The 18,287-nt window shown below is 52.4% G+C and overlaps 1 protein-coding gene across 1 annotated transcript in view; it reads left to right on the top strand.

Moving 5' to 3' along the window:
* Plxna1 (plexin A1) overlaps window positions 1-10,513 on the top strand; it is a 47,161-nt gene extending 36,648 nt beyond the window's left edge. The window contains exons 24-32 of the mRNA XM_031382523.1: window positions 2,094-2,240; window positions 2,349-2,508; window positions 3,092-3,195; window positions 3,438-3,534; window positions 3,867-4,057; window positions 4,177-4,346; window positions 5,751-5,963; window positions 6,060-6,210; window positions 7,313-10,513. Of these exons, the coding sequence (XP_031238383.1) occupies window positions 2,094-2,240; window positions 2,349-2,508; window positions 3,092-3,195; window positions 3,438-3,534; window positions 3,867-4,057; window positions 4,177-4,346; window positions 5,751-5,963; window positions 6,060-6,210; window positions 7,313-7,408 (1,329 nt within the window). The 3' untranslated portion in view covers window positions 7,409-10,513. The remainder of the gene's footprint in view (window positions 1-2,093; window positions 2,241-2,348; window positions 2,509-3,091; window positions 3,196-3,437; window positions 3,535-3,866; window positions 4,058-4,176; window positions 4,347-5,750; window positions 5,964-6,059; window positions 6,211-7,312) is intronic.
* Window positions 10,514-18,287: the final 7,774 nt, after the last annotated feature.

The raw sequence follows: 18,287 nt of genomic DNA, 5'->3' as shown, positions 1-18,287 counted from the left end.
CCCCCCGCCTCAGCCTTCCAAGCTGTGGTTGCCATGCCCACCCTCAGTGTTTTTCACAAGGGGTCCTGGTACCCCACCCTACTCCTCACTCCCTTTTACCCCACCCCAAGAGGGTTAGGCCTATGTCTTCAAGTAAGCTGGCACATAGTACTGTCTCTTTCACTGTCCTTTGTCACACTGGCAGAGGGTGTTAGGGGAATGTGAATTCTCCCCAACACAGCAGGCTTCTGCTGGAGCTGTGTGCTGTGTGGGTTTTCAGAGTAAGTGCAGGTGCTCAGGCATCCTCCTTTGTAGCATAAGATGTGCTGACTCTAGAGCCTTCCTGGGCTGGGTGCCATGACACCATCCCTGGAGATGTGCATGAGAACAGACAGCACATTTCCTTGATTGCCATTTATTCTACAAGTTAAACAACTTGCTTGACCAGCCATGTTCATCTTCTTTTTAAGCCACAATTGTGTTTTTTCTAGAGTTGTTTTTTTTGTTTTGTTTTGTTTTGTTTTTTTAGTATATGGTAAGGGTTTTTCGTTTGGTTTTAAATACCAACAGTTCATCATTTGAGCTTTTATGCTATAGGTTAAGTACATGGCACGAGGTTCTGTGCAGATGGAAAGCTGGTGCTGTGCCTCATTTACTGAGCTGCACCCCTGCTCTGTTGCCTCTCTATGAAAGGACTATTCTCTGCACCTTCTCAGCAGGGTTGAGAGGAAGCTCCGGCCCTACCTTTCCCCTGTCATGGGACAGGGAAATGAGGCCCACAGAGAGAAAGCCCTTACGCTTAGGACTGCTTCACCCGCCTCCTCTCTGGGCTCTTGTCTCTGACTGCTCTTTCACAGTCTTGAAAAGCCTGGTGAGCCGGGTAGTGGTGGTGCACGCCTTTAATCCTAGCACTTGGGAGGAAGAGGCAGGCGGATTTCTAAGTCTGTAGACCAACCGGTCTACAGAGTGAGTTACAAAGCAGCCAAGGCTACACAGAGAAACCCTGTCTCGAAAAACCAAAAGGAAAAAAAAAAGGAAAATAAAAGCCTGGTGAAAGTGATAGTCCAGGCTGGACCTTCTGGGTCTGAGCTTTCTCAGAGAAGCTCTGGCTTGGGCAGATGCATTAGGGTTGAGTGGCTCTGCATCCAAGGTTTTAGGCATTGGCCTGCCTCCTCTGCTTCTTTTACTTTGCTTAGGAACCCAAGAGCAGACAATCTAACCTGGGGAAACCTTACGAGGTAGTGATTGCCAAAAGAGGCAGCTATTGATGGCTCTGAGTCCCAGCCTGCTCCCCCTCCCTCCTACTTCTAGCTGACTTAATGAAGCCAACTTTGCAAATGAAACCTAATTTCAAAGACAGGAGTGTGGTCTGAAGGTCTCGGGATGATCTATGCTCCTGGATGTTCCTTAGCAGCTGTCTCCTTAATTGCCTCAGATGCTAACAAGGGGCTAGAACATCTGGGTACAGGAGCAGAGTCACCGTGGGCTTGCCAAGGGCCCACCTGGGCTAGCCTCCCACCTAGGCATTCTCAACCAGCATCCACTGTGAGGAGTGACTCCAGCAGTCAGGGGCGGGCCTTCAGGGCCATGGGACCAGCCTGAACTTCAGCATCTTCTTCGCTCGGCTTGCTGAGTAATGTGGCCCTACTTATGGCCGCACACCTGTAGTGCAGGGAACCAGATGACAGGTAGCTGAGGGTAGGGACAGTGCAAGGTCTTGCCAAATGTGCAGAGGCTACTCTTCCAGTCCCTGTTTCTCCTTGGCACCAGTCTGCGGGTTCCTTTGCCCCTTGGTGATAAGGAGCATTAGGAGGCAGTGTGTTTGTGCTGGTGATCATGGTGAAAGCATGCTCTTAGTGATGCTGGACTTCTGGCCAGGTGGACATCCAGCAGATCATGATCACACTTGGTATGCAGTGAGGGTAGTATTTCAAGGATTTCTGTGTCTGCAGATATAAGGACACTGGGGGTGTCACTCACTAGATTTCCTTGCCTGGTGGTGGCTCCAGAGACAGGCTTGCCTTCAAGAGGAAATGGAGCTTCTGGAAACAGCTAGATAGCCCTTAAAGGACTGGTCGGTCCTAGCCTGGCCTCACACCCTACCACCCACACAGGAGTGTGCTGGGGAACCGCTCTTCATGCTGTACTGTGCCATCAAGCAGCAGATGGAGAAGGGCCCTATTGACGCCATCACGGGGGAGGCCCGCTACTCTCTGAGTGAAGACAAGCTCATCCGGCAGCAGATTGACTACAAGACCCTGGTGAGCCCCCAGTCCTGGGTCCTCCCCTTCCCATGAACTAAACTGAGTGGACAGGACAAGAAGTGAGGGGTGTAACTGGTGCTACCATGCTACCCTCCTCACACACAGACCCTGAACTGTGTGAACCCTGAGCATGAGAACGCACCTGAGGTTCCTGTGAAGGGACTGAACTGTGACACCGTGACCCAGGTCAAGGAGAAGCTACTGGATGCTGTGTACAAGGGTGTGCCTTACTCACAGCGGCCCAAGGCTGGGGACATGGACCTGGGTGAGTGGTGGGCAAGTGTCCCTGTGATGCCTCTCAGAGGTCAGGCCCCTTGTCCTGATGGTAGGAAGGCATTCAAGGGAGGTAACAGGGTAAGCTAGGGTTTGCAGGCCAGAGTAGAGTGATAGAGGAGACCTATGGAGAAGAGGGAGGGTGTGAGTTTGATATTCTCTGGGAAGCTAGGGCTGTGAGGGCTGAGGGAACAGAACTTTGCACTGGGGAAAGTTGAAAGATGTGGGACACAGTTCTAGGACCCGGCAGGAGATGTGTCAGGAATAGCTGAGAGTGGAACCTGGGTAGAGCAGGGCCTACCTCTTGGGCTCATCCAGGCATCAAATGAAAGGCCAACCCCATGGGCAGACTATGCCACCTCTGAGCCTATTGAATGTAGCTATCCAGTGGAGGAGCCTCAGCGTGTGGCTCTATCCCAGGCTCTTCCTTAAGTGCAGAGCAAGCCCCTCCCTGACTTCTCCCACTCCCTTGTGCTATGTGCCAGTAGAATGAGGAGCTTGGATAGAAGGGAGGGGGGAGGAAAGGAGGGAGAGGGGAAAAGGGAGTCCTACCTCTAATACCCTACTTCCTGTAGAGTGGCGCCAGGGTCGTATGGCACGCATCATCCTTCAGGATGAGGACGTCACCACCAAAATTGATAATGACTGGAAGAGGCTGAACACACTGGCTCACTATCAGGTGACCCTACCATCCAGGGACCACTGCGTGGGCTTTCTTTCCATTAAACTGGAACATGCCTAGTCAGGTGTGGACTGTGCCTGCCCAAGTGATTATCTGCCCTGGAACCATCCCAATGGAGATTCAGAATGGTGGCATGACTTGCCTCCCAGAGTAGAACCATGGGTGTCTTTAGGTCCCCCTAGTTTGGGCTGGACACTTAGTGGCACCCTGGGACTTGTATCCTTGATGTCTGTCCACAGGTAACGGATGGGTCATCAGTGGCACTAGTACCCAAGCAGACATCTGCCTACAACATCTCCAACTCCTCTACCTTCACTAAGTCCCTCAGCAGATACGGTGAGGGACCAGCAGGGTTGCAAGCAGGTAGTGGGTAGGCAGTGGACCTAGGTGGGATGTCCTTCCTAGTGCTCTGCCAGTGTGTCGGATGCCGGGTCTAAGGGGACATGTGGCGTGTCACTGGGCTCTTGGCCTTCCCGTCAGCTCTGAAGCAATGCCTGTCCCTATAGCCTACAAGGGACCTCATGCTGCTCATGTGACCACAGTGGCCATTCCCCAACATACCTAGCAGGAGCCTTGGTGCCCTATGAAAGGAAAACTGGCTGGGGTAGAGCAGGGTCTGGCCATGGGTGAGGGACACAGCCCTGCCAGCTGACAGGCTATTCCTGCAGAGAGCATGCTGCGTACAGCCAGTAGCCCCGACAGCCTACGCTCACGAACACCCATGATCACGCCAGACCTGGAAAGTGGAACAAAACTGTGGCACCTGGTAAAGAACCACGATCACCTGGACCAACGTGAAGGCGACCGTGGCAGCAAGATGGTCTCTGAGATCTACCTGACAAGGCTGCTGGCTACCAAGGTAGGTGTATGGAAGATGCCCAGAGCACATGGCTAAATCCAGAGTTCCCACAGACCTGCCCAGGTCACCTGGGAGGTTGGTGCCCTGGGCAGCCCTGAAGCTCACTACTCGCCCTGCAGGGAACACTGCAAAAGTTCGTGGATGACCTGTTCGAGACCATCTTCAGCACGGCACACCGCGGCTCAGCCCTGCCTCTGGCCATCAAGTACATGTTTGACTTCTTAGATGAGCAGGCTGACAAGCACCAGATCCACGACTCAGATGTGCGCCATACCTGGAAGAGCAATTGGTGCGACTACTATAGGGGTGGGACTGCCGGGGCCCAGACCTTACAGTACCAGGATGATCCTGGACTTTCCCAGTTTCCAGCCCTGGATCCTGCCACAACCCCACTACTCTGGCCTGTAGAAATTCCCTGTATGAGGGGCTGCCATGTAAGAAACAGAGTTTGGTGGGCCAGAGCCAATTGATAACATAGAGGAAGTGATATTCATAGCACAAGCCTGTGTTCAGCACTGAGCTGTGATTGCAGGTGAGGATTCAGGCCACCCAGACCCCAGTGGGCTCCCTCCAGTGCTTCCTGTCACTCCTGTGTGCTCAGCCCTGACTTGCCTTCTCCTAGAATTGACTGCCTATACTTGTGGACAAGCCCTAGATTCCTGCAACCCAGCCGTGGGCCCCACAGCCCCTTGCTCCTGATCGGGGCTGTTCAGCGTTCTCTGGCTTTGGCTGACAAGCACAGTTGTGGGGTTCTGCTGTGTGTAACCCTGGCCCAGCAGGCTCTACCCCTGTGTGTGGTCTTCCCACCCCCATAGCCCATGACTTTAGAAGAGGGCCACTTGGATTGAAGACTGATAGTTGACCTTCCTCTCCTACAAGGCTGCACCAGACCCCCGCTCTCCATTCCCACCAGGACATACCTTTCATGTTCACACACCCTAAAGTTGTGCTCTGACCTCCAAGTAGAGGTCATTAGCTTTCCTAATTTCATGACCCTTGGCCTAGTGTGCTGGATGGCCTCAGCCTAGAGCCCTGTACCCCTCCATCCCCTTCTCAAGATTCCTCTTGGTTTTTATCTGTTGTCTCCCTCCATGGCTGTGGGAGCCTAAGTCCCAGGCCCATCTGGGCTGCCTGTCAGGGGTTCCAGCAAGGGAGGAACTGCTGTGGGACAGCACAGCTAGGAGTAATGTGCTATATGGGATCTTCTTGATTTACTCTAGAGCAGCTGCCTCAGCCATGTGGAGTTGCCAGGCTTTTGGCACATGCCTATGGTCACCAATAGCCTCAATCTCCAGTTTAATTTAGTTAATGTTTGAAAAGCATGTGTTATAATTGGGTGCTCAGCCAAGGCTGTCTGAGGCCTTATGGGGCATAAGGGTGTGAGTATGAAGGCATATGTCCTTGGACTAGGGATGAGCACAGGAACAGGATATAAGCCAGTGTAGGCCTCAGGAATGGCCATGGACATAAGCTGAACATGAGGTATGATGCTCTGAGAGGCACCAGGTTGTTGGCAGCATGTCCTGTCTGGCCAGTGGGGTGAGAGGCCTGCCCCAGTTGAGCATTTGGACATCCACTCATTCTCTGGGGGATAGTCAGTCCTGCAGGATGGTTGGCCACTCTAGCTGCTGTCCGGAAGGGAGTGGGATGCAGAATGGCCATCCTGAGCACTCTTGGGCCTGCTTGTCCACAGCCTGCCTCTGCGCTTCTGGGTGAATGTAATTAAGAACCCTCAGTTCGTGTTCGACATCCACAAGAACAGCATCACAGACGCCTGCCTCTCAGTAGTAGCGCAGACCTTCATGGACTCCTGCTCTACCTCAGAGCACAAGCTGGGCAAAGACTCACCCTCCAACAAGTTACTCTATGCCAAGGACATCCCCAACTACAAGAGCTGGGTTGAAAGGTGGGTGGCCAGCAGGGGTCATGCAGGGGCCACACAGGTTGGTGGGTGGGTAGGCGCTGTGACCCCACCCATGCTGACCCTGCCACCTACTGTCAGGTACTATGCTGACATTGCCAAGATGCCCGCCATCAGTGACCAAGACATGAGCGCCTACCTGGCAGAGCAGTCCCGGCTGCATCTCAGCCAGTTCAACAGCATGAGTGCCCTGCATGAGATCTACTCCTACATTGCGAAGTACAAGGATGAGGTGCGCCCTTTCCCCACCCCAGTTCTACCTGTTATCTCAGAGCTCACCCAATACTTGATTTGCTTCTGTACCTGACAGCCCAGCTTTTCCTAGGGGTAATAAGGGAATCAGAGATTCTGGGCACAAAGAAGGCTCTCTGAGGCAGGGTGACAGTGTTTTCCTGGGGTGGAAAGCTGTGGTCCTATAATAGAGTTTATTGGGCTGGATGGTATCTCTGGGGCTAGGCAGAGGTTGCTCCTTGTCCTTTGCCAAGAAGCAGCACCCCCAACTCCTCTCTGACTCTGGGCTGGAGCTTATGGGTACAGAGATCCAAGGACTGGTTATGTGTGGTCAGTGCTTAGGCAGTGAGTGGGCCTGGTGGACCAAGAGCATAGAGTCTATTTGGCTGAGCTAGGGCCCACCTGGGAACAGGCAGAAGATAAATAGGCCAGGTGGCCTAGGTGTAGAGCCTTGGAGCTTGGCTGTGTCCCTGAGCCAGATGGATTGTTACAGGTCTAGAGGTAGGGAGGCTGTGGTCTACTGACTGTGCTGAGCCAGTGAGATAGATAGCCAGGCAGCCTGTCTGGAGGTGGGAAGCCACAGAGACAGGAGCTATGGGCTCAGAAAGGCTCTGGGATCAAACCAGCCACAGAAGGGCTCACAGGTTGTAGTGATTAAGGGGATAGGATGGGACACTGGGCCTGGGCTCCCACATAGACTGAGGTAGGGGTGTGATACTCAGGAAGACAATCTAAAAGCATAGGAAACCCAACAACAGTAGAGAACAGTAGCCATGCCACATCAGAAGGCAGGGCCTGGAGCACTGCCCTAGAAGACTCACAGAAGCCTGAGAAGGGTGAGGCAGGAGAGGCCATAGCCAGGAGCCAAGGCCTGTTGATGAGGGAAATGAGGGTGGAGGTAATGACCCTGGGGCTCACCCTCAAGTGCTGTATGTAGTACATAGTACTCTTGGATCAGAACTGTTTTCACAGCTAGGAGCTGGTAGAGTTGGGTCTTGCCTGACTGCTACCCAAATCCTCCAAGGCACACCAGTGTCATATGTGGTGGCCCAGCAGCTTCCCTTAGAGCTTCAACCCTGACTCTGACCCTATCCCACCCTCAGATTCTGGTGGCTCTGGAGAAAGATGAGCAGGCTCGAAGGCAGCGGCTTCGAAGCAAACTGGAGCAGGTGGTGGACACAATGGCCCTGAGCAGCTGAGCCCTGGAAATGCCCACCCAGCAGGAGGTAGAGCAGGAGGGCAGCAGAGGACCCAGGAGACAGCCCTTAGCCCACCTGTACCAAGTGCCAGGTGTGGGGGCTGCAGTTGGGTCCTGGCCCTCGCCTTCCTCTCCCTGCCATGCAGGGCCAGTTTTTATTACTGTGGATGTGAGGGTTCCTGCTGAGCCACCTCTGTGCCTAGGGCTTGCTGCCTTGGGGCAAGGATTGCACGGTGTGACTGGTCCTGCCCTGGGATATCTGCTGCTTGGCAAGAGCTGCTGGTGGCTTTCCTGGGAAAGAGGTGGCCTCTGAGGGGCCGAGATAGAAGGCTAGGCCCTCCAGAGGGAGGGCAGTAGGATAAGGGACTGGACCAATTCACAGTTCTTGGCTTCTCCAGCTGCTACCAGCAGGCAGTCTGAGGGAGAGGTGAGATACCCAAGGCTAAGCCACATAAGTCACAGCCTGGGACTGTCCCACCAGCCTCTCTACTCTAGCACCCTGTGCTTGCCACCACCCTCAGATTCACCGCGTGCTCTGCGCGGCCACGGCTGGAGTGCCACATCCTTCTGCTGGGGAGAGAGGCCCCACTCCCCTCCTATGGAGGGCCTGCAGACCCCACTTCCAAGTGACATGTGGACGATGGCTAGGCGAACCCTTCTCTGTCCTCAGGGCTGTGCCTCTGGGAGCCCCTGGTCCTGGGGCTCCAGTCAGAGTGCATGTTCCCATTATTTATTCCCCGCCTCCTGCTCCGGTCGCAGCCCACCACGGAGCTCTGGAGGATAACAGGCCACCCCCCCATCCTCTATCCTCACCGCCCCTGATGCTCCCGGTGGCTTCCAGTCTGGCATCTCAACAGTGACCTGGCCCTTCTACAGTGGGACATCTGGGTACTGCTTTTAAGGGAACAAGAAATCCTGTGGTATTTTGCTCTGGGGGTATGGGGGTCATTTCTGCCACCCTACTGGCCATGGGAAGTGACCCAAGGGACCAGAGGTCAGCTGTATCCACCTCTGCCCTCAAGGAGCAACAGTATGTTTTTAATGGACCCTGTACATATATATATGTATGTATGTGTATATATATATATATATATATATATGTGTGTGTGCGTGGCCCTGGCCCCAATGGGGTGCTGTACAATTATTTGAGGGAGGAGACACAGAAAGGCAATTCAGGAGGAACCCAGGTGGAAGAGAGCAAAACCAAGGGCCCTGGAGCTGCCATCTGATGTGGCCTCTACTTCCCCCAGATGGAAGAAGCCGCTGCCCATGATACCTGGTGCCCCGAGCTTCAGGTGCAGAGGCTGTGGACCTGCATGACTGTGCTAGCGTTTAGTCTGAGTTGATCTTTTCAAACTGCAAGTGTTGAATACTAGAGGTGGTTAGACCCTTTTTTTTTTTAATTTTTTTTTTAATTAGTCATTGGAAAAGCAAGCAAGCGGCCTATTCCCTTTACAGGTTCACCTTTTTGACGGTACTAAAGAGTATAATGACTTTTAAGGGACAGCTAACTGTGGCCAGGCCCATCCTCAGTGCTGGGGACAGCACACCCCACATCCATGGGCTGCTAGCCTTGTGGGTCCTTACACTCCAAGCTAGGGAGCCGATGGGACAGGGTGGAGGTCAGAATAGAGCTGTGCCTGTATTTGCTATGGGGCAGGTACAAGGACTCAGGGAGCAACTCCTCTGTGGTAGTCATGAGCCTGGGCACCCTGGGCCATGAATTCTGGTCAGACTCCCACCCCATCTCTGTGGCTTACTCTCTGGACTGATTGATCCAGGGCTAGCCAGCCTGGATATAGCCGTTTCTCAAAAGCCCCTGTTGTTGTCTGGGGTTTTACCCATGGATATATCCCACTCTTCCTTCTGATGCCTCTGGGCTGTGCCTGGGTGGGAGCCTCAGTTTCCCCTAAAGTCTTCCCTGGTTGTAGGCTTCAGATGGAAGCCCCCAGTTCTTCCAGCTCTACCTGGACCACGCACAGCTTCTAGGCTCAATGCCTTCACTATCCAGCCCCATCACCCTGCCCAAGGTCCCCAGGCTCCCTTAGAATAGGCCAACCTCACTCTGTCCTACCAGGCCACCTTGCCCATGTGGGTATCAGGTAGGAGGTGAGGTGGCTTGAAGCAGCTTCCCCGGGGCATTTGTTCGCAAGCACTTTAGCATATCTGTTTACATGCGAACTGCCCTAGCTGTCCTTACCACACATCTCGGCACAGCCATCAGGGCCAGGCCTCACTTCCCTGCCATTTCTGGACTGGGCTCATTTGCTTGTCCTTGGTCTTCAAGAACCATCCATCTCTGTGGTATTCTGCAAAGGTTTCCACTCCAGTCTCAATATGGCTTGGGGTTAGAGCCCACTGCGCACTGGGTGGTGGATGCTCAGAGCCACCCTCTACAGTCCTAGGACCCAGGGAGGTGAGCAAGCACTACTCCAGCCAGCCTGGCCCCAGCACTCTTGGTACTGCCGTCCTGCCATGGGCCCCATCCCCAGAAGCCCTGACTTCCTGCCTGGTCTTTCCCTTTGCAGCCAGGCTCAGGAGTGCCTGGGCCATTCCAAGTTGGGCCTGGGTGCCTGGCCTCCACATGCCTGGGGCTGACTCTGTGCTCTCCAGCTGTCCCAGTCTCTTAGTGTTGGACAGCTAGACAGAGCAGCAGGGATGAGGGCCTTGATGTGTCCCCAAGAGACACTGCACTGAGTTCCAGGCACAGGCCAACAACCTCTGTTGGTACAGAGGGGCCCGACCACCACCCTCTACTCCAGTTCCCCTAGTTTGGATCTGGTGGCTCACATCGGTGCTACACAAGCTAGAGTAGATATATTTAGAGAGAGAAAGATATTTTTAAGGTGAAGCCCATAATTAGCTGTCCTTTAATGCCGCAGAACACTCCCTCTTACCCCCTCCCTCCACTCCTCACCCCAAAAAACTGGTCATTTGGATGGTCTGAGTAGACCAGGCCTCGGCCATTGCTTCTCTGGAAGCGGCAGAGCCGATACGCTCAGCCATCAGATATGTAAATATACGGCTATTTCCTATTTTACGGTTCTTCAGATTTAGTACTTGTAAATAAACACACATTAAGGAGAGATTAAACATTTTTGCTAAAGCTCGTGGCTCTGAGTCTTATTTTAGTGGGATGGAAATCCAAGAGGTGACCACAGAAATAGCTTATATCCTCAGGGGTGGCAGCAGGCACCTTGGAGCCCCTGCCCCCTAGACTGTGGAAACCTAGCACAGACCACGTATCACATCAGTTTTTATCTAATGCAGAAAACAAACAGCATACCCCCTCATTGGAACAGAGAGGGAAGACCTCAGTGGTCGTCTGTGTGGCAGGACCACATGCAGTCCTCACTGGGAGCATACCCATCTATAAGGCAAGGTCCCTGTTAACCACCCTTCACTGTGGCCTTACACTAAGGAGCCTGGTGTGGGACAGCCCATGTGCACACTCATCCAGTTTCATGGGCGAAGAGTTCCTAAATCTGCTGTTTGATGATGTGGCTCAGGTACCTAGTCTTGCCCTCCTCAGCTTGGCAGAGTGTTGGAGTTGGGCACAGTAGCACTGAAGGAGGCAGCTCTGGATGAGTGTGGAGGCATACCACCTCCCTAGGAGCATCTTAATACCTAGGAACCACGTCTGACGACAGTGCCACTGTTCACTGTGCACAAGGCTAGGGAGTGAGTTTCCCAGTGGTGGAACTGTCCTCAGAGACAACTTGGGGAGCAAGAAGTCGCAGGCCACACTACCCCCTGGGCTCTGAAGCACTCTAGCTGCCTCTGACTCACTCCATTCCTTTCTGGGCTCTGATGGCATTCCATAAGCCACAATCAGTCCTCCTCCATTCCCAGCCGATCTGTCCTGCCAGCCTGCTCAGTATTAAAAAAAAAAAAAAAACCAACAATCACCATAAAATTGCATGGGAAACAGATTTAGCAAATGTGGTCCCGTTTGGAGTGTGACATGGCCCGTTTCTGTCTCTTGAGCCTTCCCAACTTTCTGGCACAATCAGCTCTGCCTGAATTACCCTCGTTAGGCTGCCACAGGCTCCAGCCCTGCCACCCAGGACTGAGGCAACCTCTCAAAGAAGTAATCAGTGCCCTTGCACAGGGTGATCAAGCATGATTAGAGCAAGCAGGGTCTGATTGCCACACAGCTTATAGAAGGCAGCAATCCATCCATACAGCACTGTGGTGGCTGTGAGCACATAGGGCAGAGGCTCGAGGCCTGTCCTCAACGCTGTGGATCAAGAGGACATTTTACTGCACTTCTTTCCTGGGTCCAAGAGCAGCCATGACTGCAGCAGAAGACAAAGCAGTAAGCTGGGATGAAAACCATGTCAGAAGTATGAGGAAGATGTCTACCGATAGCCTTGTAGCCTCAAGGACGTGGAGAAGCCTAGCGGAGGCTCAGAGGGCCAGATCAGGAGCCAACCAAAGCCAGCCAGGGGTGGGAGAAAGAATGGAGACCTGCCAACCATGTAGTCCCAGAGAAAGGAAGGACCATTTGCAGAGACAGGAGTGACCTAAGCATCAGGGCCAATGTAAAGAACCTAGGAGAGGCCCGGGTGAGGCAGAAGCCAGGACAAGTTGCTGCAGAAGATCGAGGGTGCCAGCCCTTGGGAAGCAGGAAGCTGACGTAGGTTTGCTTTTGATGGCTACAGCTGGTCATCAAAGGTTGATGGGAGGCATCTGCCATAGCACAACTTCGTCCACTGGGGGATGTCCCCTATGGCAGACACGTCTGGCAGGTTCTAGTAGTCTCTGATTATCTGTGAATTGATTGGCCACACCTAGTTGGGCCAGTGGTGGAACTGTCCTCAGAGACAACTTGGGGAGCAGAGGTCCCAGGCCACACTGCCCACTGGGCTCTGAAGCACTCTAGCTGCCTCTGACTCACTCCATTCCTTTCTGGGCTCTGATGGCTTTCCAAAAGCCACAATCAGTCCTCCTCCATTCCCTAGTTAGGCACCTGGGTTTCCTGGAGTGAGGTTCTCACCAACTGTAGCTTCAAGCTTTGTTGAGCCCAAGATATGGTCCAGGGCAGCTCTGGGTCATGGCCCAGGCCCTGGGATGTTTGTTTCTTCAGTGTGGCCCAGACTAGCAGCCAAGTGGCCCAGTGGGCCCAGTGAGCCCAAGTGGCTCAGATCAGCCAAGATCAGTTAATTTTAGAGCAGGCCAGAAACCAAAGTGAGATACCTGCTCCAAGGGATCCAAGGCACCTTGGTGGGGCCTGAATTCATTCTTAGACTGCCCTGGCTCCTGAAGCTTTTCTCAGTGCTGAGGCTCTGCAAGGAGAGTGCCCAGGAGCCCTCAAACACTGGGAGGGTGGAGGGAAGTTGCCCCTTGAAGACAGGTACCAGTAGCTACCACTTTTTCCCAGAAGACTTGCCTGATGTTCAAGAAGGGGGTCTGCTGGGAACCAGGCTTTCTGGCCATGCTGCCTGTATCCAGTTCATACTCTACCTTAATAAACACCCAGGTGTGTCTCTTTAAAGGTGCCCTCCTGTTTGCAATGTGGTGGTAGGTGAGAGAGCTGGGTGACTTTTACAAAGGTACAAGAGGTGATCAGATCTACCCTGTACTGTATCTTGTGCTCAGCAAAGCTTGAAGCTACAGTCGCTGAGAACCTCACTCCAGAAGACCCCAGGTGCCTAACTAGGTGTGGCCTGTCACCTCATAGATAATCAGAGACTAGGACAGCCACCCGCCAGAGATGTCTGCTACATAGCACCCCCAGTGGTACTTCACTCTTGGCTGGATCCAGGTGATTCTGTGAGATCACAGCACCCCATCTTTCTCCTCCTGTATTCCTCATCTTCCCAAATCAGTCCCGTGGTGGCTGTCGAATCGCAGGGCAGTGGTCTCTTTGGTCCAGGTGGAGATTTCATTAACCACCCTTAGGGCAGCTACAACTGTCCGTTTGAGCCCATTAATCTGGCCTGGAGAAGATATTCTGGTTAGCTGGACACAGGCACATGCCCAGGAGAATGGCCAGCGCACTTGAGCCTGAGTTTTGCCAATCATTCAGAGCTGTGGCCATGCACAGGTCCTGCTCTGCACAGTCCTAGGCCCAGCTTCTTTGACATTGTAAAATTCCCTCCTGGAGAGAAAAGGTAGGCTTCCAAGACTCAAGAAGCTATAAGATCCCTGAGATACGCTCCCCCTCCCCCAGTCAAATAAGCAGTGACAACTTCTGAGCTTTCCTGTGGAACTGACTGAAAGTTGTGCAGGGAGCTCCAGGGATGCAAATTCTGAGAGTGGTTACCCATGCTAGGTCAGACTTTTCAGTGGTTCAGCTGCTGTGAAGTCACCCAAGCACCAATAAACTTGGTGGCTCCCTAAGTGAGGCTTGGGTGGAATCGTTTCTCTGGTCAGCCATTGGTGCCCAATTGAGATGATTAGTTCTGCTTTCTCAGATGCTTGCTCCCTTTGCCTCCAACAAGAGAGTGAACAGAGGGAGGAGGGAATGAGGGGACTTACACTGCCACCCAGGAGTGAAGATTTACATAACAGGAAAGTGGGAATCCTGAGACCCTCGGTGGCAGCAGGATACCAACCAAGAGAGGCTTCAGGCCTTACAGCTCAATGTTCTAGGCAGACTTAAAGATACCAACCCAGAGATTACAGCTCCAGAGCTTAGAGGGCTTCCGGTACCTTCCAGCATGGAAGCCTTTAACAGGACTGTCCCCCTTGAATTTTGAGGTCAGTCTTCCTTCTCCATAGAGGACCCAGAAACTTGACCAGAGCCAGGAGCTGCCTCTAAAGCCTTCCTCTCTTCTTCAAAGTATGCTGCAAAGAGAACGTGTTGAGAGGTTTGCTGTAGGACCAGGTGAACTCTGATTGGCTGAATGTATGTGCATGCAAATAAGATAAAAAACGGGACCAATAAGGGAAGAGCTATCAAACCTCAAAGAGAAAGGAGAAAGCCCACCAAAATATGAGAGATACCTACCCCCATTTCATGTTCCAAAAGAAGCTGGAAAGATGGGAATCTCCCTGAAGCTTTTCTTGTTTGGTGCACTGCCAGCAGTTTGCGCTTGTTTAAGGATCCTGGGGACTTGGAACCACGCAGCCTGATCAAAAGCCCTGAACTGTTCAATCCTCTCTGCCCAGTACAGCCTGCTGCATCCCAGGGTTCTTGTGTGGGCTTTGCACCAGCCAGGACGTGTGTGTGTGTGTGTGTGTGTGTGTGTGTGTGTGTGTGTGTGTGTACATGCATTTGCATGCACATATGTTTCATTCTCTTGCTACCTGAAAAACTGAGAGGTAAGAAGGCACCTGTCTGTCAGATGGTGTCAGAGGAGCCTCTTGATTGTCCCTGGACCACTCCAACCAGTTGTGGCTCTTGGCTGTCAAACAGCCCGCCCAACTCTTTCAGCTCTTCATTTTGGGAGGGTCTCCTAACCTCCAGCACTACCTGCTATCAAGAGATGTTTGTTCACACCTTTGAACTAAAATAGAAACTCGGCTCTTCTTGTCCATGAACTCTGGTTTCAGGGTCAGTCTACCAGCTTACCTGCAGCTTGGGTCTGGCCACGATCGTTATTCAGAGCTGTCTCCGAGAGTCAAGGTCTCTGTCCTACTGTTTCTGTGACCCTGTGTGCTTCCCTTTCCAGATCCCCTCATTTTTGCCTGGGAGGGTCTCTGCTGCGGTTCCATGTCATATCTGTGTATAGGAAACTTACCATACCCAGTCGTGCCAGGCCCACACAAACTGAAGCCCAAAAGCGCAAGCCAGGGACCTGGAAGGCTCCACGGAGGAACTGATACATTCCTCCCAGCTTTTGCTCATTGGCTAGGAATAAAAGAACCAGAGGAAGAACACACAATTTTTGCTCAAGAAAGAGCTGTATCCTGACAAGATGGGCTCAGCTGGTGAAATCACTTATCTAACCTAACCTAATGACCTGACCCAAGTTCCACCCCTGGAATCCATAAGTACCCAACTTACTTGTTCATAAACAAACCAGCAAACAAATGAGTGAGTGAATCTAAAAACATTTTAGAAAACCCGGAATCCCACTTGTCTCTCTAGGAATAAATGACTTGGATGCACTTGTGTCCACTAATGCGGTGAGGAGGGTAGTTAAGCTTGGCAGGAACATGGGCTTACCTCCTTTCTGCACTTTGCCACTGGCAGAAGTGGGCAGGGAAGGTTTGTGAAAAAGTCAGACAGGTTGGCTTGCGGTTTGAAACATCCTGGTGATGGGCATGAGGGAGGAGTATCTAACCCTTTAAGGGGCCTTGAGTGCCATCAGACGAGTTCATGTGGAGAGATCAAGGGGTCAGAGGTCAGGCCAGAGAGATCCTGCCTCTCCTGGTGGGACTGAGGAGAGGGAAGGAGACAACCTGCCCAGCTGTACAAGGTGACATTTCCTGGGGTGAACTGTGGCCCTGATGTTTGCTGTAGCCTATCAAGGCCCTGCAGTCTAACAGGAGCCTAATGAAGCAGAAGGGGCTGCTGGGGTCAAAGGAACAAGTAACTGACAGGGCCATTCAGGGCTGAGGGACAGAGGAGAGTTATAATGTGTAGGGAGCTGAGCTAAGGAAGCCCTGCATGGGTGACATCCTGAGTGAATGACTGTTGTTGACATCGACAGCCCATGTTAAAGACTCCAAACCCTCAGACCTATGGAGCCAGGCTCAAGAGGGCCATGCTCTCCTCGGGAGACCAAGCAGGAGTATTATAAATGATTATCAGTGTGTGCAAAGACTAGCAACTGCAACTTCCTCCTCCGGGATGTGTACAGTCTGAGACTGCTCCTTACAGATTCCTATAAAGATTAGCAAAAGCCCTACTCTCGTGCTATACCTAATAAATATGCTAAGGGAGCAGAATTCAACTGGATCCCAGCTTTACTGTACACATGTCCATCTGACAGTCCTTTCGACATTCCTTCGCTGCTCCTAGGTGGGATTCCAGGACCCAAGCTGTATGGGACATGGCACCCAAGAGAACAGTCTATGCTCATACCATCCATGGTGACATTCAGTGCTTAGCCTGCCCAGCTATACAAGATGATAAGGGACCTGAGCTCTCTTTCCTAGTGTCAGGAGACCCATGTGCTGTGCCGTGGGTGACCTTAAGCCATCTGGGGAAGAAGAAAAGAAAGGAAGCAGCCATTTCTCTTGGGAAGATGATCTGGAACCAAGACATTTTCAAAACAGACACTGTTAAAAAGATGTGTTTAATAGCATGGGATTGAGGCAGTTTTAAAGTCTGAGGTTTGACCCTGCCTCCCTGTGGGGCAATATTGGAGAAGTCACAGATGGTTTGGAAACCACATCGGCAAATCCAACTGAGCGGCATGTATACACACTTAACAACAGATGCCACAGGCTGAGGGCAGTGCAGGGGTCACAATCCTCATCTGAGGGCAGTGGACATGTGACATCTGGCAAATCAGAGCTTGCTCTGTGCGGCAGAGCTCATCAGGCTACCACAGAGCCAGCTTTCCTCCTTGAAAGAAGACTGGCAGGTTTGGCTTGATTTTACTTTGTAACAAGGGACAGAGTCTGTGAAGAGAGAGTCGTAGGTCCTCTTTGGGCTGCCCAGCTATGAAGCTCATTCTAAGAATTGGGACCCAAGACAGGAGGTATCTCTACTGCCCCCACACAATGATCAATGCCCATCTGCTTTCCACCCACCCTCAGCCACATCAGCCTAAGAGGCCTGATAGGTCCACAGAGCATGGCTGTCCCTTCTGTGAGACAAATGGTCCTTCGTCTGCCACTAGGCATAGCACTTGGGACTAAGTGTCTGCTCAGAGCTGATGTGGCCAACTTAAAAACTGTAGCATTCGCAGTTGGACAGACAGATAGACAGACAGACAAACAGACACACACACACACTACACCAACACCACGTCACATCGCATCACATCACACACCTGAAACTGTCTCCTCAGGCTTCTGCCCACAAGCCAGGGACCACGGCGACTCACTTGCAGACATCAACACAAAGGGTAAAGCACGGCTCTATCCCACAGTGGGCTAATCCTGGATTAGGAAGCTGCCAGCACAGAGCCACTCGGTTCCAGCATGCTCTCAGCATGCTGCTAAAGGCCCATTAAATCTTGCAGGCAGAGGCCCTCGAAGCTCGGGCGGGTGGTCGTAACTTTGGAGTTCTTGCCAGCTTCAAGCTCCCATTTCCCACAGTCACTGGCTCACAGCATCTCCCATGGTGGGCCTTCCCCCCAACTCAGTGCAGGATCTTCATCTACTCACTAGGATTGGCAGGGGGCTGGCTGAGGACTGGCATAGGTCTCCTCCCATCCTCTGCTTTGCCCCTGAGTTCTAGAAAGGACATCAAGTTTAGTTACTCTGAAAAGCTGTGGTTTTTCTTTCTCCTTCCAGGTATATCAGTATTACCTTCTTGGTGGCCACTGAATTCAAAATAACCACACCTTACAACAATCTTCCTCTGTCATGGCACACTACCATGGTTTTATTTATCTTGTTGGCCTGTGAGGACAGGTAGACTGGTCTGTCTCCATCCCAGATGACTTCTGCTCTTATGATGGTATCTGGCACACACTCGGTGCTCAGCACATTTGTTGAGTGGATGAATGACCACATGCTAGTCTTTGCAGTCTCTACATCTCTGTGGACAGTGTCCCATTTGTGACTAGGCAAGTGCACCAGCCTGTCACCCATCTCCCTTGAGCTTGACCTTTCCAACAGGGCCCAGGGCCCTGTCCGGCCCTACTCTGATGAGCTGTTGTGTTGGTCAATTTATTGTCCCTGAGACCAAATATCTGAGGGAAATGACTTAAATAAGGAGAGGGGTTGTTTTGGTTACAGTCTTGGAGATTTTGATCCAATTGTTCCTTCAGTGAGACTGGGATGGAGCTGAACATCAAGGAGAGAGAGCATGG

Source organism: Mastomys coucha, unplaced genomic scaffold, assembly GCF_008632895.1.
Source record: "Mastomys coucha isolate ucsf_1 unplaced genomic scaffold, UCSF_Mcou_1 pScaffold20, whole genome shotgun sequence".
Lineage (NCBI taxonomy): Eukaryota > Metazoa > Chordata > Mammalia > Rodentia > Muridae > Mastomys > Mastomys coucha.
The sequence above is the reverse complement of the archived record's forward strand: the minus strand, read 5'-3'. Positions and strand labels throughout refer to the sequence as shown.